This window comes from Calidris pugnax, unplaced genomic scaffold (genome assembly GCF_001431845.1).
Source record: "Calidris pugnax isolate Ruff unplaced genomic scaffold, ASM143184v1 scaffold859, whole genome shotgun sequence".
NCBI classification, from domain to species: Eukaryota; Metazoa; Chordata; class Aves; order Charadriiformes; family Scolopacidae; genus Calidris; species Calidris pugnax.
In genome coordinates, this window is record NW_015091524.1 from 10,574 (window position 1) to 33,392 (window position 22,819).

The 22,819-nt window shown below is 41.6% G+C and overlaps 1 protein-coding gene across 1 annotated transcript; it reads left to right on the plus strand.

The window, feature by feature from the left end:
- Positions 1 to 1,106: 1,106 nt before the first annotated feature.
- Positions 1,107 to 20,590, plus strand: LOC106899818 (the record flags this gene model as incomplete). Its single annotated transcript, XM_014961739.1, has 7 exons — positions 1,107 to 1,168; positions 4,584 to 5,074; positions 8,756 to 8,807; positions 8,905 to 8,978; positions 12,276 to 12,361; positions 14,521 to 14,571; positions 20,449 to 20,590. Coding segments are annotated over exons 1-7 (958 nt in total), but the record flags the coding sequence as incomplete, so codon positions are not given.
- Positions 20,591 to 22,819: the final 2,229 nt, after the last annotated feature.

Consider the following 22,819-nt stretch of genomic DNA (forward strand, 5'->3'; position numbering starts at 1 on the left):
CAACTAAACCACCTGAAAAAAAGCCCAACTCACAGAACCTGTTGTTGACAGCTGTTGGGAAAACTACTTTATATAAATTAGAGCTTTCAGTGGTATGCAAAGACTTTAAAACGATACTCTATTATCCCAACAGATGCTCTCATTTCTGTTCAAAGGAGCCTCAGCTTAATTCTTTTTAATAAGAGGCCTCCTCTCCCTGCTCGTGTCCCAGAAAGCTGTGTGTGTGGACAGGGCAGCTTCTGTGATGCAAGACAACAGAGGCAAAGTAAGAACACACAGCACTGTGTTAAAGAAAATTGATCAAAGGGAGGGATACATAGAAGGCAAAGGTGTTTGCTGCAGTTTTGGACGGTACTCAATTTTCCCTCTGCCTTTCAGGGCATGAAAAGGAAAAAAAACTACTCTCTTCTGAGTCCTTGTGTCTTTCCTTTCCTGATCACGCCGCTCCCTGAGCTGGGCTCTCTCTAGTGGACTGGGGGGGTTAAGGAGGTGGGGAGGGAAGGCCAGATGTTGCCCGGTGCGGTGCAAGCCCTCCCTCTCCCCTGAAAATGGCCGTGGAGGGGGGCAGATGCAGCTCCCTCGCCACAAGCCCTCGGTGTGCTCGCCCCTGAGGGCCCCCTTTAGCAGCAGCAGCTCCCCCCACACACACCCCCGCACCTCCCGCCCCCATCCCCGCCGTGCGGAGGCGCAGGCCTAGGCCCGTCTCCCTCACCGCCCTGCCCCATACCTGGTAGTGCCTTTGGAAGCCCCCGGGCGAGCGCTTGTGCTGCGGCTGCGGGCCAGCCCCGGCCGGGGACATGCCGCCGTAGGGAGCCGGGTAACGGGGGCTGACGCTCTGCGGCCTGCGCGGGGTCTGGCCCCCCGGCGACGGGCTCCCGAACCGCCCGCCGCCGCCATGGAAACCTCGGGGGGAGTAAGGCGCGGGCCGGTGGCCGTAGGGCGGCGTGTGGTGAGGGCTCCCGTAGCCCCGCGGCGAGGGGGGCATAGGGCCTACCCCCCCTCCTCCTCCTCCGCCGCCGGAGGGAGGGCTCCGGAAGCCACCGCCCGCGTAGGGAGGCGTAGGGGGGCGGAAGGTCTGCCGGTACATGGCCGGGACCGGCGAAGCGATGGCGGAGAAGAATAAAACCTGCGCAACGGCCTCCCCCAGCAGCCGCCTCGGCGCGGACAGGTCGCGTCCCGGCTTCTTTTCCCTTCCCCCGCCTTCCCTTTCCCCGACAGGCGCCTCAAAGGTTCCGCGCTCAAAACGTTCCGGGGCGGGGGAGAGAGAACTGGAGGCTCCTCTGCCTTAAAGAGCGCTTTGGTCACAACTCACCCCGAGGAATTTTTTGTGCCTTTTCAAGCTGAGGATGGGGAGATAATCTAATTTAAGAGGGGCTTGGGAGGCCTGTCACGGTGATACGCCTGGGAAGTTAGAGGCAGAGCAAAAAATCCTGGTGTTTGTGGGTGCCCACTGTCCCACAGTCGATAAAAATCAGCAAAATCACCTGTTGCAAAGCAAAGCCAATACCTAAGGCAGATTTTATGTAGTTTATAAATGGTTAAACCGTAGATAATCTTCTTTTAGAGAAGAAATGTAACTATTTTAGCAGCCAACCCAAATGGTTTCAAGGACTGAGCAAGAGAAGAAAGGATTGCAGCCCTGAGAACAGTGACCTAAGACAGAGGTGCAATAAATAGGGACATGGTCTGACAAACAGGTGGTATCAGGGAGATCATTAGTTTTAATGAGCAATTAAGCAGTTGGAATGTTTTGCCAACGTGAAAAGTGAGCCAAAGGACAGGTGAAGAAGATGAAGATGGAGGAAGGAACGACCCTCACTCAAAATGAGGACCACCAGAAGGCACAACTCCGCATGGCCAAAAGCTTATTTGAATATGTAAATGGATTCTGGGAAATGTAATGAATCTGCTAATGTTTTCTTGGAATGACATTGAATATGTATACCTTAATTTGATGACAGCATTCGGCGTGCACAACAGGAGGAGCGATCCCCTGTGCACCTGGTGCCGCAATAAAGAATGCCTGCTTTTTAAAACTTTAAATTGAGTCTTAGAAAGTTTTATCTGCCGGTTTGTGGTAACACAGCGAGTGTTTGCCTCGCATTTCATGGGGCTTCCGAGATGCTTATTTGTACTCCTTTTGAAGACTGGTGAGAGATACACACTTTCCTGGGTGGTCTTTCAATACATGAGTCTGCAAACACTATGTTAGAGCAGCCCCATTAAAAGCTTATACAGCGATGTGTTTAAAGAATACTTAAATGGAAAGGTGTTTTTTTTTTTTTTTTAAGTAAGTTTGACCTGCCAGCAGTTTTTCAGTGGAGCAATAGCTCAGGAAGCAAGACCTAGGCATACAAGCTCATGGAGAAAATGCTCTCGGGGGAGGAGAGCCTCATATTTAGCGACTTAAACTAATTTTAAAAATCTTGTTAATTATTATGCCTTCCTGCTGCGTTAACGCAAATCCTCAACGGGTGAAAAATAGCTGAGAGATTTGTATTTCCATCAGTCCAACGAAGCAGTACTTGGTTTTAGGGCATTGCAAATTATAAAAGATAGACAGGGCTTTCAGAACACCAGCAAACAAAAATTACCCCATGAAATTAGCAGGATCTTTCCATCCTTTGTAACTCTTGCTTTTCTTGGGCTTTAAACAAGTGGGGTTTTGTTCAGGCTTTTTTCTGGGGGAGCGAGGGGAAATGGAGATAACTCCTTTTCTGTCCTCAGTGAACTCAGCTCTCTTCTGTTTTATAACCTCCCTGGGAAAACATGGAGAGATATCCTTGCCATTCTAAAGAGAGAGACTAAACCTGCTCACTTCGTTATCGTTTGTTTGTTAATCCTTTACTACTTTTATCTTCTCTAGAAACCCAGTTTTCTACCTATTATTATTATGCACGCAAGGAATGCCATGTCTACACAAGACAGTTTATCAATGTTAAGTATCAATTTCTCTGTCTGATCAGCCTTATTCCAGAAGAGGACACCTTCAGCTATTCTTGTTGCTTTATCCTCACAGTGTGAGGATTTTCCTTATTTTCCACAAATAAATGCTGAACCTCTGCACAGGTCTTTTTATTCTATCACACAGCAAGAAGACACCATGGTCTTGTTCCTCTAACAACCCTTCTGCTCTGCCGCAACGCCAAGAATTGGGCAGTTAGCGAGCCTGAAAGTACTCAGCTTGGGGAAGAACTACTTAAAGGTCAGTCCAAGCTAACCCTTCTGTAGCTAGATACGACTGGAGATACTGCTTACTGCATGAACAACACTGCGCCTTCAGTGAAGCACAGCTGAGACCTCCTGCTGGTGAGAGGATTTAATAATGTCCAGTACGACCACCTACTTCACAGAATCACAGAATCACATGGGGTTGGAAGGGACCTCTAGAGATCATGTAGTCCAACCTTTGACAAAGCAGGTCCACCCAGAGCAGGCTGCACAGGAACGTGTCCAGGTGGGTTTGGAATGTCTCCAGAGAAGGAGACTCCACCACCTCCCTGGGCAGCCTCTTCCAGGGCTCTGCCACCCTCACAGGAAAGATGGTCCTCCTCATGTTTAGGTGGAACTTCTTATGTTCAAGTTTGTGCCCATTTCTTCTTGTCCTATCCCTGGGCACCACTGAAAAAAGACTGGCCCCATTGTCCTGACACCCACCCTTCAAGTGGGTGGCATTGATCTGATCAATAGGCATTGATCAGATCCCCCCTCAGCCTTCTCTTCTCCAGACTAAAAAGACCCAAGTCCCTCAGCCTTTCCTCATCAGAGAGATGCTCCAGGCCCCTCATCATCTTTGTAGCCTGCTGCTGTACTTCATAAGTGTGGGAACCTGTTGTGGGGGGATTTTATTTTTATTCCATCTTGGCAACATTGTATAGAATCGTCTAGGTTGGAACGGACCTTTAAGATCATTGATGGACTCAATGGATCCTAACGCTGTCCCAAAACCATCATGAAACCGTGTCCCTAAGCACCATGTCTACATGTTGCTTAAATGCCTCCGGGATGGCACCTCAACCACTGCCCTGGGCAGCATCTTCTGACGTTTGATAACCCTTTTGGTGAAGAAATTTCTCCCAGTATCCAACCTGAACCTCCCCTGATGCAACTCGAGGCCATTTCCTCTTATCCCATGGCCTGGGACTTGGGAGAAGAGACCGACCCCCCCTGGCTACACCCTCCTTTCAGGGAGTTGGAGAGAGTGAGAAGGTCTCCCCTCAGCCTCCTTTTCTCCAGGCTCAACACCCCCAGCTCCCTCAGCCTCTCCTCACAAGACTTCTTCTCCAGACCCCTCACCAGCTCCGTTGCCCTTCTCTGGACCCGCTCCAGCCTCTCAATGTCTTTTCTGTGGTGAGGGGCCCAAAACTGGACCCAGCCCTCACCAGAAGAGGGGAGATTTCGATTAAGATACTAGAAAGAAATTGTTTGTTGTGAGGGCGGTGAGACATTGGAACAGGTTGGCCAGAGAAGCTGTGGCTGCCGCATCCCTGGAGGGGTTCAAGACCAGGTTGGATGGTGCTTTGAGCAACCTGGTCTGGTGGGAGGTGTCCCTGCCTTGGACAATACCGGGAACTACTTTATAGGGAAGGCGAACCGGGTGGCCTCCGCCGCGGAGGAACAACCGCGACGACCAAACGAGTCCGGTGGACGGTCGGCGGGAAAAAGCCGGGGGCGGAGCCTGAGGGGAGCTCGGGGGCGGGGCCTGAGGGGAGCTCGGGGGCGGGGCCTGCGGAGAGGCCACGCCCCGCGCCTGCGCACCGTCCATCCCCGGGATCAATTTCGCGCTGTCCCCGGGGGTGTGGGAGCCGTGCTGAGGCGGCGCGTGCGCAGTGTGGCGCCGCGCGCACCTTTTGGCGACGTTCGCTGAGGCGCTCGGCGTTGCGGGCGGCGGTGGAGGAGGAGATGCTGCTCGCCCGGCTGGCGAGAAGGAGCCGCCGTTGCCCCGGCGGGTTGCGGAGGAGCCCCCACCCGGTGACCGCCGCCGGCGGCAGCGCCTCGCAGCGCCCCTCCGGAGCTCTGAGGGCCGCCTCTACTGTCGGCGGCGGGGCGCGGGGCGGAGGCGCTCCCCCGGCAGGTAGCCGCGCCGCGCCCTTCTCCTCAGCCTCCCCTCCCTTGCCCCGTTGACCCCACGTCGGAGGCCTGAGGGGCGGCCCGGGCAGGGGTCGGAGAGGTTTCGGTGTTGGGGGGCGGTGGGGCCCTGGAACACCTGAGGGAGGCTCCTCCCGCCGCCCCCTTTCCCTCGGGGGCTGAGCCCCCCTTCCCCAGCACCGCGGGGCCTGTGGGGGCTGCGGGGAGGGGGGGGGAGAGCGGCCGCTGGGGTGAGAGCCTCGGTCGGCTCCCTGCGAGAGCAGCGCGGTGGACTTTGCCCAGCCCAGTAACATCCCCTCTGGCTTTCAGGTTTCTCTGTTATTTAATAATATAGCAAAAAAACCCCCCAAGACCCCCCTTAAGGCTGCGTTGGAATCGGAGGAGCTTCTGGAGTTGTCTTTCCTGGGGTGAACATAGGAAGCGTGTGCCTGGCTGGAGCATACCTGTTGATAGTGATTTAATTTCTACTAGTGATGGACTTGATTATAACTTTCTGCCTGTATGAATTAAAAAAAAAAAAAAGCTGATTGTGCAATCAAAGTTGAGATAACAGGCTTAAGGAGCGGTCTCCTCTGGAACTGGATGTAATTGGAATGGAATCGAATTAGTTGCTGTTGATTTGCATTGGTGAGAAAATATGAAACGTACTAATCGGCTCTCAGTGCCCTCTTCTGTCGCCTACAAATATAAAGGAAAGCTTTTTTTTTTTTAGCAATATGACCTGAAAATTAATTTCTATTCTGTGATACGATCTCCCTGTTGGTGGCTTAGGTGTTGATACATTAGACCAGCCTTGGGCCAGACAACCCACTGAGCCCAACTGAAGAGTTTAATTCATTTTGAGAGCAAGTGGATCTATTCTTCGTCAAAGTTACTTATAAAATATAAAATACATATGGCTGTCTAATTTATGGTAAATTCAGGCATTGTGGGAATAAGGAGTTTATACATAGGACATAAAGCTGGGAGAGTGATTTTCTTTCAGTCATCAAGTTACTGGAGTAATTAAGCAAAAATATGACAGAAAAAGTGAGTTTGCTTTTTACAGAATTTAGACTATTGAGCCAGAATTCCAATAAAACCCACTCTGCGGGGAAGGTTTAACTTTGTGTGTGAGCCTGACAGCAGGCTAGTGAGGAGAAGAAAAAAAAAAGTAGGAGATGCTTCTGGTCCACACTGATCAATTCTGGTGTCTTCTGGTTTTTTGGTGGTATGGTTTTCTTGTTGTTCTTGCAGTAAGTGGTTGTCAGCACTCTGGTACTCGGGATCTATCAGGAACTATAGAAGAGTTCTGATTCCCCAACGGAGTATTAGATGTTATCACGATGTGAGTGATGTGATAATATTAGTAAGGATTCACCCGTCTTAGTTATGCATAAATGCGGAGTTAAAGGCTGATCTTAACACTTTGGCTTTTTGAAGAAATATCTTTATGGATTCCTGCAACTCAGCCGCAGGCAGAGAACTTACTGCTGTTGTTCTGGTACTGTAGCTGTGAGAAATGTCAGTAACACTGAATGCTGGCTCAGGAGGAAAATAAGTGAGCCATGGAGTAAAAGATGTGGAAAGAATAGAGGGAGATGTACCCTTTTTGTTGACTAAAGTTTTTTTTTTTTTAAGGGAACTGTGCTCTTCAGAAAAGCTGTTTTTTATGTATTTGCTGTAAACACAGAGTAATGCCACTGTGAAGCAAATGATGCGTTAACAAATGAACATAGGCTAAAATGTTTGCTTGCCTAGAGCTAACTTAATAAAATTAAGGTTATGCTGGAGGATCTGGGGTGTTTACCTGGCACTAGCAGAAGTCTTTTCCACCACCTGGAACTTTCACTGAGGTTGTGCAGTGTTGAAGACAGGTGGCAGCCTGAGTTTTCCTAAAGGCTTTGAAATGTGCAAAATACACTGCTGCTCCTAGGTAAGCACACTTTCAACATGCTTGGTCTGTGTATACGTATATTAAAACCTCTTATATCCCTCTGGAGTGATTGGTAATAATTGAGGAAAATGTTTTGAAGAATGGGATGTGTGTGTTTTCATTGAGAGCAGTACAGTGAATGAAGACATGTTAGCAGAAGCCTTGAATTCCTGATACTGTTTCATATTGCTGCAGCTTTTTTATTCTATATATATATATCTTTATCCATCTCCTTACCATATATACAGTAAGGTAGGACAGAGAGTTATGGGGGTGACTGAAGGGTGGCTCAGGTCTGATGGAGGGAACGTGGACCAGGTGGTGCAGGCATCCACGGCTGCATGGCTTGGGAGATGCACCACACTGCCCTGCATGCTTTGGGGACTGTGGTTCTTTTTTCCTTCTTATTCTTGCTTGAATTATACTTGAATTAATGTGATGGGTTTTTTTATTTTCCCACCCCCCACCATGTTTTACATCTTTCGCTTACCTGGACAAACACCAAAGAGAGGTGCCTACCACAAGTTAGTATTGTGTAAGGTTTCATGGTGTTATTGGCCAGGTGCTTCCCCCCCCAACCTTTTTTTTTATGTGTGTGGTATGACACCTCTTCCAGATAGTATCGAAATTACCATCAGCCAGGGGTGGTGAAGCGTTTGCATCCTCAGCCTGCAACTAAAGATGGTGACTTAGCAGAAGATAACACAAGGTCTCCTAAGAGGTAGTTGGCAAACCTGAAGTCTAGATTATGGTGCTGATGATGCTGCTTTCTCTGCTTGTGATGCTTATTGCCATGGCTGTTGTTTTTTTGAGCTAGTCAGGTTGGAAAGGGTGAGGGAAAGGAGGAAAGCATTGTGATTTCCTAGCAGTTACCTTCCATGTGTGACTGTCATTGAAAGTTAAAGATAGATCAAGAATTTCCTTGGTATTTTTCCTTGGTCTGTCCTCAGTTTTGTAATTATTTTTTGAAATGTGGATTTTTGTGTGTGTGTGATTTAAGTGCATATATCTACATGGGTCAAAACACTTTGTGAGGATGCTGTGCTTCACATTGGTCTGCTACCCAGTGGTTTTACTTTGTGGTGTTCTGATGTTGCTTTCTATGCTTTTATAGAATCATAGAATCGTTCAGGTTGGAAAAGACCCTTGGGATTATCGAGTCCAACCATCTACCCTACTCTACAAAGTTCTCCCCTACAACATATCCCCCAGCACCGCATCTAAACAACTCATAAACACATCCAAGGATGGTGACTCAACCACCTCCCTGGGCAGCCTATTCCAGTGTCTGACCACTCTTTCTCTGAAGAATTGTTTCCTAACATCTAGTCTAAACCTCCCCTGTTGCAGCTTGAAGCTGTTTTTAATTGGGTTTTTCTTCAGATTAGTCTTTTTAAAAGCTACATGAGTGTTTGTGGAAGGCATGTATAAAAATATCTCTAAAAAGTAGCTTTATTGGAGAATCACTAGGTGTGTATAATAGGTTCTACAATGTTGACCATGAGGTTTTCCAACTTTGAAGAGCTTTACTAATATAATAACCTACATGTGCAGAAATCTTTATTATCCTTTAATTTGGGGAGGGAGATGAGGGACAACGATGGGAGAGTGCCTTAAACTGTTTCAGACTAACAATGAGAAACATCTGATGGGAGAGTGCCTTAAAAAACTGTTTCAGACTAACAATGAGAAACATCTCTTACAAAAAACAAATAATTCAAGATTAAGTCACTATTTTCTGTTTCTTGTCAGGTTCTAGTAATGTAAAGCCATTGGATGGTGTGAAAATTCTTGATTTAACAAGGTTTGTGTTCTGTCTGTAATTTGGAACATGCTGCCTAGATGCAAATATTCAGATAGGAAAAACTAAGAAAACAATCTCTTTTTTTTTAATATTACAGGGTGCTTGCAGGGCCCTTTGCCACAATGAATTTGGGAGATCTCGGAGCTGAAGTTATCAAAGTGGAAAGACCAGGTAAGATTTTTATTAATCTATTTTAGATGTAATAAGAACAGGGGATATTTTAACAAATAGTTGATATATTTTAAGTAATAAATGACTGAGAATGCAAGACTCAAAACCTTTGAAAATATACAGAAAAACAATATTATATTTATTTGGTGATATTTGTGGTTTTGGTGACAGTGCATGTATAGCATTATGCTAATAAATTTTGTAGCTATTTTTATATTTTTTTTGGAGCCCGCAGTTCTCAAATTTTGGGACCATTTTACATCCTTGTACAATTTCTGGTGTGGTAGAGAACAAGTTTTTAATAGGTTTGCTTATATATATATTTGATTTTTTTTTTGCATTAAACTTAGCACTGGTCCATGTATGTGTGTGTTGATCACAAGTAGTTTATATCTATATTTAGAAAAGCATGTGGAAAGGTTAAAGTTTTGATGCCAGGTAAATTTTTTCAGATATTAATGTACAAAGCAGTACTGAGTCACCACGTACTGAAGTGCCTTATTCCATCATTTAAAACTAAGCTGATTTAGTTTGAATTGTTTGGACTCTGCTTAGATTTTAAATTGGGCTTGTGAATGCTTAGGTGTATGGTGTCTTTTTATTGTGGTGAGAGAGTAAAAACAGACATTTAAGTGTAGTGTTTGATGTGCAAAATCTGACATACAAATCCTTCCAGCAATTAATTACATAAGAATTATGGAAAAGGTGTTTCCCATTTGGGAATTCAGAATCTTCAGCTCGGTTGCCTCTGAGCCAGAACTTCTTAGATAATTTTAAATGGGAATGCATTTTACTACTCAGGACTGGAATACTGATAAAATGACAGGCACTTTAATTTTGGAAACAAACTCCACCTTCTATATTCATTTTTATTATTAGAATGAAGAAAGGTAACATGAGCATTTAATATATATATTGTTTATTTGCACTGCTTTGGTATAATATACAGATCTATTGGGGCTGGCAAGCATTTTGACTGGTAGAGTGTAAGGTGGCTTGCCATACTGTATCAACTTTCTCCTGAGAATAATTTTAATTGTTACTTAAGCATTACCTTGTCAGAGAAATTGATCTTTGTAGTTGGACAAAGCAAACAAAAGTTATCTTCTGCCTGAGTTAGTTGTATCTTTGAAGTCCAGGATCTGATATGCCTGTATAGGTGGAGATGGGAGTTCATTGGAAAAGGGAGATTTCTGAATTTGCATGAAAATCTTCATGCAAGTGCTGAAAGTGTCTGAGGTTAATGAGCTTCGAGTGTGTGTTTTCAGATGCAGAAACTGGTATAGCTCCTTCTGAGTCTGATTGGACTCTGGGTAATTAGCTTCATAAATAGAACTTACTTTATTTTCATGTATTTGAGCTTTTTCCATTCAGCACATGCACTTATTCAAAGAGTTGTTGAGGATTGAGTAATGGTAAAAAATGCTTAATTCTTGTGAAATAGCCACACTTCATAGTTCATAAGTCCATGCAAGAAAAATAACAAATTGCATGGCCTTTGGTTCTTTTTTAGAAATATTCCCTGCATTTGGCTTTCAGTTTTATGCATCATTACGCATTTGCAGCATGTAATTATGCCCCAGCAGCTGCACATTATGTCATGTATTTTTTCCTTCTTTAAGTTTCCATGCTTTAAGTCTCTTTTCATATTATTAGTTTTGAAAAGAGCTGGTAAAGATAATTACACACTTGAGATACTAAAACATATTTCATTCCCTGTATTTTATTTTTAAATAAGAATTATTGAATATTTAAACATCTAACAAAACACTGAATGCCTCACAAAAGTTTTGTCACATCAACCTATGGGTCGTCCTTAATCACTCACCGTTGTTTCAAAGGTTTTCACTTTTGTGACAGGGCAGGAGCTGTATTGATTTTGTAGTATTGGATGAGACTGGCAGTGGTGTTATTCCAAGTATCTGGGTAGTAGGAATGGACCAATGTCAGCAATTAAGTATGAAGTAGGAGTTCTGGAGATTTGCATTTCAATTCTTAGAGTCTTGTTTTGTGTTGGAAGGAAAAGGACAGCCTGAGAATTCTGAATTTCAAAGATTTTAAGTGTGTGAGTAATCTGCTCTTTCTGTGAGGAGATTTCTGTTTTCACTGGAGTATTAGTGCACAGAGGACAGTACCTACATGAGCATCCTACATGGAAAGCATTACTAAAATATTTTCTTTTCAATGGCTTGAAGTGGTAACATGCAGAAGAGAGTTGTTTTTCCCTCCTTGCCCAAGCTTCCTGCTTGAACCACAATAGTACTTTGAGATGCTAAACAGTACAAATTTTGATGAGTAATTTATATATTTAACTTCCACCACAGTCGATCTTAAAGGGCTGTAGACTTTGTGTTACCATGCTGTATGGCATAATTATGGTGGTGGCTCTTGTCTTCTGTGTTGCCTCGTTAAGGCAAGTTTTCACTTGTGAAGTTAACAAGCAGATAAAGTCTAGATATCGAAATAGATACAGCAGTGTGCATGCTTGCTAGTACTTGGGATGATGATTATATCTGAATTTAAATTTAGCTTTAATCCTAATTAAAATAGATTGCCAGTCTTAGTTTTAATACTAATTAAAGTAGATTGCCGGTCTTCATGACATTTAAGAAAGGTTTATATTGGGAAATTAAGCATAAATGATACAGTGACATCAGTGTGTGCAGCTGCTTTAATGTCATCTTGCCTTCCTATAAGGCAGGAACATTTCTGGAAGGGTTGGAGGTGAGGGATTGCACCAGCTATAGCAGGTGCTGCTTTTTGTTGGTGTTCCTGCAGCATGCATCTTAACGAGTTGCTGCCAATCAGTGGCATCTTGACATGGACTTCAGAGTGTTTCAGGAGTAGCTTGTTGACCATGGGCACTGTGTGACTCAGAACAAGAGCTTCTAATAAATTCTTCCAGATTGCCTAAAGGAATGTAATTGTAGCTCTCTTGTAAGTTTAAAAAAAAACCCAACAAAAACCATCTTCCTCTCACTCCCCCCTCAAAAACCCAACCTCCCAAAAGCAACCAGAAAAACTGCAAATGCATTGGTGGTGTGTGTCTGTGTATTAACATTTTAAAGTCTAAAAGTGATCTAACACAAACACTGTTCACTTGGTTTAATTGTGTTCAGTTTTAGGTGTTTTTTTGACATGTGTCCTAAAATATATATAATAAACTTTTTTTTGGTCCTGTTTGCTAAATGAAGCTTAGGTGCTTTAAATATGACGTTGGAGGAAAACTTTATTCCTTTTATTTGTTGGCAGTGTGATTTTTCAACAGCTATTAAAATGTGATGGTATTTCTTTCAGGAGCTGGTGATGATACAAGAGCCTGGGGCCCACCTTTTGCTGGAACAGAGAGTGTTTATTTTCTAAGTGTCAATAGAAATAAAAAGGTAAATGGAGCATAGTATTGAAGGTTAGCCCATGTTTTTTGTAATTGCAATTGAAGACATAACACTTCTTTGTTTGATTACACTGTGTGACTCAGAACAGGGCAAGAGCTTCTAATAAGTTCTTCCAGATTGCCTAAAGGAATGTAATTGGCACTGTGTGACTCAGAACAAGAGCTTCTAATAAATTCTTCCAGATTGCCTAAAGGAATGTAATTGTTGCTCTCTTGTAAATTAAAAAAAAAACCCAACGAAAACCACCTTCCTCTCACTCCCCCCCTCAAAAACCCAACCTCCCAAAAGCAACCAGAAAAACTGCAAATGCATTGGTGGTGTGTGTCTGTGTATTAACTTTTTAAAGTCTAAAAGTGATCTAACGCATAAAAACACTGTTCATTTGGTTTAATTGTGTTCACTTTTAGGTGTTTTTTTGACATGTGTCCTAAAATATATATAATAAACTTTTTTTTGGTCCTGTTTGCTAAATGAAGCTTAGGTGCTTTAAATATGACGTTGGAGGAAAACTTTATTCCTTTTATTTGTTGGCAGTGTGATTTTTCAACAGCTATTAAAATGTGATGGTATTTCTTTCAGGAGCTGGTGATGATACAAGAGCCTGGGGCCCACCTTTTGCTGGAACAGAGAGTGTTTATTTTCTAAGTGTCAATAGAAATAAAAAGGTAAATGGAGCATAGTATTGAAGGTTAGCCCATGTTTTTTGTAATTGCAATTGAAGACATAACACTTCTTTGTTTGATTCGTAATATATGTAATGGAGCAATAGTTAACATTGGCCTTAAGCTATGATGAATACATTTCAGGCTTAAAACAAAGAGTTCTTTTCTTTTAAAAACTGCAAACCTCTGGTATGGTGCTGTGATCAGCTGAAGCAAGTTCAAAAAGCAAGAGTGATCCTGCCAGCCCTCAATTGCTGGTGCAAATTGATTATTTTAAAGTCTAAAAGTGATCTAACACAAACACTGTTCACTTGGTTTAATTGTGTTCAGTTTTAGGTGTTTTTTTGACATGTGTCCTAAATTTTTAAAGTCTAAAAGTGATCTAACGCATAAAAACACTGTTCATTTGGTTTAATTGTGTTCACTTTTAGGTGTTTTTTTGACATGTGTCCTAAAATATATATAATAAACTTTTTTTTGGTCCTGTTTGCTAAATGAAGCTTAGGTGCTTTAAATATGACGTTGGAGGAAAACTTTATTCCTTTTATTTGTTGGCAGTGTGATTTTTCAACAGCTATTAAAATGTGATGGTATTTCTTTCAGGAGCTGGTGATGATACAAGAGCCTGGGGCCCACCTTTTGCTGGAACAGAGAGTGTTTATTTTCTAAGTGTCAATAGAAATAAAAAGGTAAATGGAGCATAGTATTGAAGGTTAGCCCATGTTTTTTGTAATTGCAATTGAAGACATAACACTTCTTTGTTTGATTCGTAATATATGTAATGGAGCAATAGTTAACATTGGCCTTAAGCTATGATGAATACATTTCAGGCTTAAAACAAAGAGTTCTTTTCTTTTAAAAACTGCAAACCTCTGGTATGGTGCTGTGATCAGCTGAAGCAAGTTCAAAAAGCAAGAGTGATCCTGCCAGCCCTCAATTGCTGGTGCAAATTGATTGAAAATGAACCCAGCTGAAAGTATGGGTTATTTTATTTGCAGGATCAGTTTTTTTCAGGTGCTCAGCCAGCCTGCATCAGCTGGAGGCCAAGAAGAGCAGGTATCATACCACAGTTGGGTTGGCTAGAGGTAGCTTGTGAAACTTCAGGATTAAGATGAAGTTTCATGATGTGTCTGAGCTATTTAATGGCTAGTTAACATTGAAACAAATGTTTCTGGTGTCCCCATGGGTACTTGCAGGAGTAGATGCTGTGCAAACATAGAGTGAAGAGGCTGCAGTGCAGCTCCCAGCTGCACATCTGTCAGACGTGTTTCGGTGCTTGTCTGATCAATCAATGAGACGCTTCCCACTTGCTTTACCAACAGAATTTCTTTTTGCAAGGGGAGATGGGGTGTGTGTTAAAATTAACTGACTGGATTTAGCTGTAGTGTGAAACTTGGCTGTTGGTTATATTTAGAAGAGGCTGATAATCACCAGAAGGGCTTTCACATGAATTACTGTTGTATTTCTATTTCTTTTTGTCCCCAGAGTATAGCTATCAACATGAAGGATTCAAAAGGAGTAAAGCTAATCAGAGAGGTAGGTTTTGATAGCACGCAAATCATGCCTATTTTGTGTTGGTTTGATCCTGAGTAGTAAAGAATAAACTCTGCTTTTCAAGTGTTGATTTGATATTTGCCATTAAAAAATACGTATATGTGCAGTAAATTTGTTAAATTATGGTGTATAGCCTCCGTACTCTGTGCTTTTGGGCTCTATGTTCAGTGTGATTTCTAATGATTTAAGATAGAAAAGTTAAATGAAAATGGCATCAAAGGCTTCGAATGAAATATTGTGAGGAAAAGGTTTAACAGCCTAGTGCTTTCCTTTTACTGTTGCTGTATTTGATCTTGTGGTACAACTTTGTTAGATTCAGGCTGGAGTGATCTGATACAGCCAACAAGCAGTTTACAGAGAGGAGATAACGGGCTCTGGTATCTGCAGGTTTTTGGATGTTACAGTATATTTATGACTTGAGTAGCTATGCATCTTTCTGAGAAATACTCTCCTGTAGGTCAGATTTGATATTTGTTTCTTTTTTTCAGTATTTGAGTTCAGAATGTAAGGGTGTTTTAAGTGCGGTCCATTTTTCCATTGAAGCATCATATATTACTTTATCTAAAACTTATGCTTTGTCGTCCCTTTTTTATTTACTGAAAAATAGAAGACCTGCTACTTTCTGGTGCTGTGCTTTTAGCCCTGTGCAGTACTAACACATCAAAGAATGTGAGCTGGCTTCTGTTACTGTTTGTTTCAGTATCAGTTGTAATCACTTCTGTTTCCACAGTGAGACTGTATGTGTCCTGCAATAGGTAGAATTTGCCTGGTAGTATTTTTTTTTTTTTGTTGGGAATAGTGTGTGAAATAGAAATAGATTAAGTTGTCTGATATTTCTGACCTATTCTCTTCTCTGTCAGCTCTGTAAAAGACAGACTTCCTATGGAAATGTTTGGAGTTTGAGCCAAGGATTCTCCAGTGCCTTTTTTCTTTGCAGAACAGAACCATTTACTGTTGATTTGCTGTGAAGCCATATGTTTATCTTCTAAAGGTTTTGGAAATATATGCTGTTCATTGGGAATAATTTTGCATGGTATAACACAGACGTATTTGTGGATAAACTAGTCACACTCTAAATAAGGGCTATAAAAATTGTTCTCTTGCATAAGAGGGCTACATTTTTTTCCTTGTTATTTGACCTTTAAAAATAGTGAAAGAAAAACTACACAAAATGTCCACTGATTCCACATGTGTGGGCTTTGTTTGTGTTTTGTGTTGGGCTTTGTGTTTGAAGAGTTAAAGGCGGCTGGGCCTGTGAGTCAGGATGAGCTGGAGAAGAGATGGCTTCAGCGTAAGCTTCTTATGTGACTGCCACTATTTGTGGTTAGGAAGTTCCCCTTTTCTCATCTTGACATTTGTGCAGGAAAATGATTGCTTTGTTCTGTTTTTGAATGTGTAACTTTGTCTGCAATATGGAGAACCTTTTTACAGGCTGTGGAGTTGACTGGCTGGCGACTTAAGAATTTGCAATATAATCTTTGTGCTTGAGGCTCAGGAGCCTGGTTGAGTTCAAATCCCACATGATTTTTTAAATCAAAGCAGCAACTTTCTTCTCCCTCATCTGTCATGCAAAAGCAGCATCCTCTCTCTCATCTCAGTGCTGGGCTTCCCACTCTTTTCCTCCTGGTCAGATCTCCTGTACCATTGTGATGTAGTTACCATGATGCTAAAGATAGGATGGCTGGTAGTAAGAGTACTTAGAGCTGGGGACAAATGGTTCCTGCCAGCAGCAATGTTTTTTCCTTAGTTTGATGTCACTTAAATAGTCCAGTGTGTACGAAAATTATTTCCTGAGATGTGATATTATGGAATTTCCACTGGGAGAAATAACTCCATTAAATGTTTACCTCACTAGTGGTGGAAATGAGATCTCCTGTGGCAAAGTTCTTTCCCTTGTGAAGATAAAGCTGTGATGAGAAACCTAATTCATGGGGGAAAAAAAGAAAGCAACTGCAAGATTTGCAGAACTGACCTAAACCTGAGGACAGACTGGTTGCCAGGTCATTTCTTACAGTTTTTGTCCTTTATTGAAGTCGCTTTCATAACCACTGCAGCTTTCTGTTCCTTAAATTGATGGCATCCCTATCTGTGATATAGCAACTGTGAAGTGGTGAGACATTATTGAAATGTGACTCTACTTGTGGAGTTGTTCATCTTTTAGATGATTTAGAGTTATGGTTTTTGGAAGTATTTTGTGCAGAAGTCTTGGCATTGCATTATAACATCTCAAATGGAACCAGAATATAACTTCTTCTGTTTGGACTTCTTTCAAAAAGAATACGTAAAGGAAAGCTGTCTATAACAGGCTTTTTGTTGTCAGTTGTCTCCTGGTAATGTGAGGACATGTGTGTTTAAAATTAATGGTTGTTCAGCACTGTATTTGTTACTATGGAAAGTAGCGTTCATGTCTGTAAAGTAACTGATGGCAAGAAGAAAATCAAGTTTCTGACACTAGTTACTTATACCTGAATATACATTGTGTCCTGAGCCTAAACCCTGCAAAGAAAACTAATAGTGTTATACTTCTTTTAATTAAGAAAGAAAGCATGGTAAGAATAAATTTTATTTCTCCCCACCTCATAAATTCCACATGGGTAGAGCAGGGTAGATATCAGAGTCTTGAATCATACAATTGTTTGGTTTGGAAGGGACCTTTAAGATCATCCAGTTCCAACCCCCCTGCCCTGGGCAGGGACACCTCCCACTAGAGCAGGTTGCTCAAAGCCCCATCCAGCCTGGCCTTGAACCCCTCCAGGGATGGGGCAGCCACAGCTTGGGCCAGTATCTCACCCTCACATTAAAACCATGGAGCAGAGAGTCTTCAGGTGCATGCCAACCAGCACAGCCTTGGTAATTCAGTCAGTAGTATCAAATGAACTGAAAAAATCTGTTCATCAAGACTCCTGGCTGCTGTTCTTCCTTTAGCACAGCACTACAAAATACTGGTCCAAGGGTCAGCTCTTTTGTAATTACACAAGTACATGATTCACACAAAATTATTATTTGGTTGCCTTTTTTTTTTCTTTATTCTGTCGCTTGGATCCCTGTCTTCTTTCCCAGTGCTTTTAGTTCACTGTTAACTGTCTTACAAATATTTCTATATCTTCCTGAATGAAAATTGTTTTTTCTCTTCAGTGATGGTATGTGTGCCAGTCCCATGCTCTAGCATCCTTTTGTTGTAATAATGGCCAGCATCTCTATAGAGCATTATTCAGCAGTTATTGTTAGAAGCTCCTTAAAAAGCTCCTTAAGAACCTTGAGTATACCCTTCTCCTGACTTTTTAGCCTTAACTAATTAACTTTTCTATTTATTCATTAAAAACTTGGGATAATTCAATTGGCTGGGAGTTAATGGCAATCCTTCCCTTCCATTGCCTTTAGCTGATAGGTCAGCGTGTTTCATGCATGCTCTCTCACTTGATAAAGCATCATTATTTGTTTTTGTTATTCAATTTAATGGCTGCTTTGGCACGCACGATGTCTTTCTTTATTTTTTCTTTCTTTCTCTCTGAGGCATAGACATTGAGTATGTCTGGAATACATAGTGTTCCAGGTCAGCTCTGTGTTGTGTTACCCTGTTACTAGAGGTTAATGTGTAAGTGATGTGTTCAGAGGGCTTTTAGGACATGAAGTGTCAACTTTATAGGAACCCTGGGTACCTATGCTTGGTTCAGTGAGCATCAAAAAAAAAGTACTCTACACGGACTGCTGCCTTTTTGCGTTAAAGACTGTTTCCAAGCATCATGAAAACTCTAGTGGCTGACACAGCACTTGTAGGATGCTTTGACCATTCATGTTCATTTCTCTCTGGGATTACATATGCTGTTAAATTGGGCTCAAGTCATTGTGTCCTCACTTAGCACTCTTGTCACCCCAGGTATGTTGTAGAGTCCAGAAGTGAGGTGCTTTTTATGTTACAGTACTGTATGTTGCACGTTTTTCCTTGTAGCAGGTGATAGTTCTTCAGTATAACACGGACAACTCTTAAACCATTTTAGCCCATACAGTCCCTGTAAATTGAATAGGTTATAAACCCCTGGTGAAAGCAATACACAAGTTGTAACCCATTTTGTTGTTGGGTTTTTTTTTTGAGGTTGGACTCGATATCAAAGGTCCCTTCCAACCATGGTGATTCTGTGATTCCTCTCTTGAATGCATTAAGCTAAGGCTGTAATATTTTGATGTTTGCAAAGTATTGATGCAGGAACTGTGAAGCATTTAAAGAGAAAATTATAAAAAATAAAGGTGTTTTTTTAAAGTCGTACTATTGAACAACAAATAGCTTGCCCCTGTTGTGTTCCTCTTACATTAGTTTAGTGGCTTGATTTGCTGTCCTGCCCAAAGGATTGGGACAGCTGTAGATCTGTCTGACCTAATTCTGTTTTCACTAGCAAATGCTTTAGCTCTGTGGAAATTTGTATCTTCTTGAGAATGTTCTTGTGACAAATGCCTATTTTATAAGACCTTCTATAAGGTTATGTTCTGTTCAATTCTATGGAATCATGAGTTAACAAACCAGCCAGCTGTCCACGTTGGAACCCAACAATGAATGCCTATTTAGAATCTGGAGTCTGTTTCTGAGTTGACTACAGTCCTACAGGTTTTTCACACAGCCACTTCAAAAATACTTTGCGTATTTTAAAATGCACCTTCACCATATGCTGAACTTAGTTTCTGTAAATGTTACTGATGTCTCTACCGTGCATCCAGTTAAACCATTTATAAGTTCTGTGCTGCCTTGTCTAAATAAGAATCAGTTTCTGTCTTTCCTGTTAAATACTTGCTAGCTTGGCAACTTCTTTGGCCTTAAATTCAGCCGACCAGCTTACATGCTAGAATAAAAATGCTTGTGATTGCTGTTATGATGACACTGGTTTATAGAAGCTGGTCTAACATACTGTATATATTAATCAGACAGCTAAATGGTACTTCCAGAGAATGTGACTCAGCTGCAAGTAACATTAAACATAATCTAATACACCTAGTTTCATAAAAAATATGTGCACGAACATGTGTACCTGTCAGAATAGTTTCTTAAATTCCTGGCCGGGGGGAAAAGTTAAGCAAAAAACCTCTACAACTCCCCCAAGGCATACATCTTTTAACATGTAGTTCTCTTGCATCAGGAGTTCTTAATTAGTAATAGTCCTATTCAAATATGAGTATGTATATCTATTTATAACTTTTCTAAGAAAAAAAAAAGATGTAATTTATAGCCTGACAAGGTTATATGTTAGTCTAACTTCAGTAGATTTGTGGACAAGGTCAGTCATATAGATGTGGTGGAGAAAGTCACATTGCAGAGCTTGACAGCTCTATTCTAATTGAGGAGACTTTAAGATGTTAATTTTAACCCAATAAAATTTTTGGGCTCCCTGTTCTGCTTTTACATCCAGGAAGTGAGATATATGGTCGCTGTTACGGTAACTGTCATCAATGATTTTAAAATGAAAAACAATTTATAAATTTGTTTCTAAGGTAGAGAAAGCATGAAGGATAAAGATGCCTTTTTTTTTCTCCCTCCCTCCCCCTTTTACTCAAGCTGCGTTCAGGTATAAAGGTGATGATTGTTCTCTAAACTATTGTGAATTCTTGGGAAATTGCTGTAATACTGGTAATATAATTATATTATGATTTTGTATACTTTAGAATTTTGACAGTCATCTTTCTAGATACCCAGCGTCTCTAGTCTGTAGTTTGCAGGGAACAGGCCAAAAAAAAATCTCACTAGGTTTTGTAAGTTTTCTTTTTGTCACAAAGACTAGAGCCATTTTGATTACTGAGATTTTTCAATAGTTACATGAAGAATGTATTGAACTTTTGGAAGCTCAATCTAACTCATCCTTTTTTTTCCTAAAGCTTGCAGCAGTGTGTGATGTTTTTGTGGAAAACTACATCCCTGGGAAACTGGCTGAAATGGGTCTAGGTTATGAAGACATGAAAAAGATTGCTCCTCACATAGTGTACTGTTCAATAACAGGTATTTTAATTTCAACTACTTGTGTTCTTTTATTCCCATCAATGTGTTATAAAAGTGACATGCTTATATAGAATTATAGTATTTTCATAGAACCTTAGGATGGTTAGAGCTGGAAGGGACCTTAAAGATCATGGAGTTCCAACCTCCTGCCCTGGGCAGGGACACCTCCCACCAGACCAGGTTGCTCCAAGCCCCATCCAGCCTGGCCTTGAACCCCCCCAGGGATGGGGCAGCCACAGCTTCTCTGGGCAACCTGTTCCAGTGTCTCACTGCCCTCACAGCAAAGAATTTCTTCCTAATATCTCATTTAAATCTCCCCTCTTCCAATTTAAAACCATTACCCCTTGTCCTACTGCTCTACTTCCTGACCAAGGGTCCCTCCCCATCTCTCCTGTAGGCTCCCTTCAGATACTGGAAGGCTGCTGTAAGGTCTCCCTGGGGCCTTCTCTTCTCCAGGCTGAACAACCCCAACTCTCTCAGCCTATATTTTGATATCTGTTAAGATAAATTGAAAGAGTGAGTTTGTTCAATTCAAAAACAGTTATATCAAAATTTGGAGGCAGCAGCCATGTCAACAGTTTATAAGTTGGTCGACAGTGGCATTACTGTGCCAGCCTGGCATGCTCCTATTGACTTCAGGGGAGCCAGGATTCATTGGGCTCCTTATATATTGCTTTGAACTGGTTGCTAACTCAGATTTTTCTTTTCTTTTTTCTTCTCAGCAGTTGTACTGTGCCAGTTTACATATTGCAGGTTTCCAAACTGGTAATCTGTGTTCTTTACTGCCCTGAAGCATCTCTCTCTCTCTTCAGAATTACCCAGTTACATACTTAAGGAAGTTTTACATTACTTTGCAGTTTATTGTCTTGTAACTAAAATGGCAAAAGAGTTGCTGGTACCTTATAAATGCTGGGAAGAATGAAAAGAAAGTAGATGTGAATATCAGGAACTACATGCATATAAAAATAGTTTTAAGTCTGAAAAATTGCTTATACAAAAAAAACCCAAACAACAAAAATCACCCCAAAAATCTTGATGAAATGCTAGAATTAAAGGATCTTTGCATGTAAATTCTATTGGTAAATACAATTAAATTAATATATAGCAGTTAGGAATGTTTTTAGACTGGTTTAAAGTCTTAGTTACAAACCTGTTATGCCTCTGAACTTATGAAGAATAAATGGCTTTGGCTTTTTAGTTCCTGGGTATTGATGTCATTTAATAGGACCCTAATAGTTTATTAGTCTGTTGTGATGTGTTTATCATGTTTGTGTGGCAAATGTCTGAAGAGGACAAGAGCAGAAATGACCCAATAATGTATTAGTCTATTGTGATGTATTTATCATGTTTGTGTGGCAAATGTCTGAAGAGGACAAGAGCAGAAATGCAATTATATTTGGGGCTTGCTGAGAATCTCTTTGTTTAAATGCATTTGTAGGTTAGTCAGTGACTAGTTATCACAATGTTTTTCACATATGCTCGTGCGTGTAGTCTCATAACTGGAATTTGCCAAGTGGCTTGGTTTTGCTCTTTATGGTTTTGTTTAGTTGCTCTACCCATAATTGATGAAAAATAATAAAAAATTACATCCAAGCTACAATTTCTGTGGGGCTGCTTGGCCTCTGGGTAAATCTGTTTTTCTATTCGCACTTCATGTCAGCTCTTGAGCGCTTCTGTGTTTTACTGATAATAGATAAAAACCTCACTTGAAGTGAGGGCCTAAGGAAAGGCACAATTTAATTTCATGGAATCACTGCATTTTTTAGGTAAAAAGACCTCTTGAGACCACCTCGCCCAATCCACCTGCTCAAACAAGGTATAACCCAGCCAGCAACTGGGACCACACAGCCTCTGTCACCCTGGCTTCTTCTCAAAGGGTCAGGAGAAGAGGGAGAGAAGGAGGGGAATGGAGAAAAAAGCCTTGTGGGCTGGGATAAAGACAGTGTAATAGAACAATAACAGAAAAGGAAAATAACAATAATGATGGTAAAAGAATATGCAAAACACAAGTCACTCTTACTACCCAATGAATTGGTTACTCAGATAAATCTGAGCAGAGACTGCAGATTTCCTCCCCAGCCAACCCTCATTTATATACTGAGCATGATGTTTATGGTACAGAATATTCCATTGCCCATTCTACTGCTCTGTCTGTGCCCCTCAGCTTCTATGGGAAGCTGAAAAAAGTCATTGACTTAGCAACACCTGAAGCAATATGCATTATTGACATTCCTGTCATACCAAATCTGA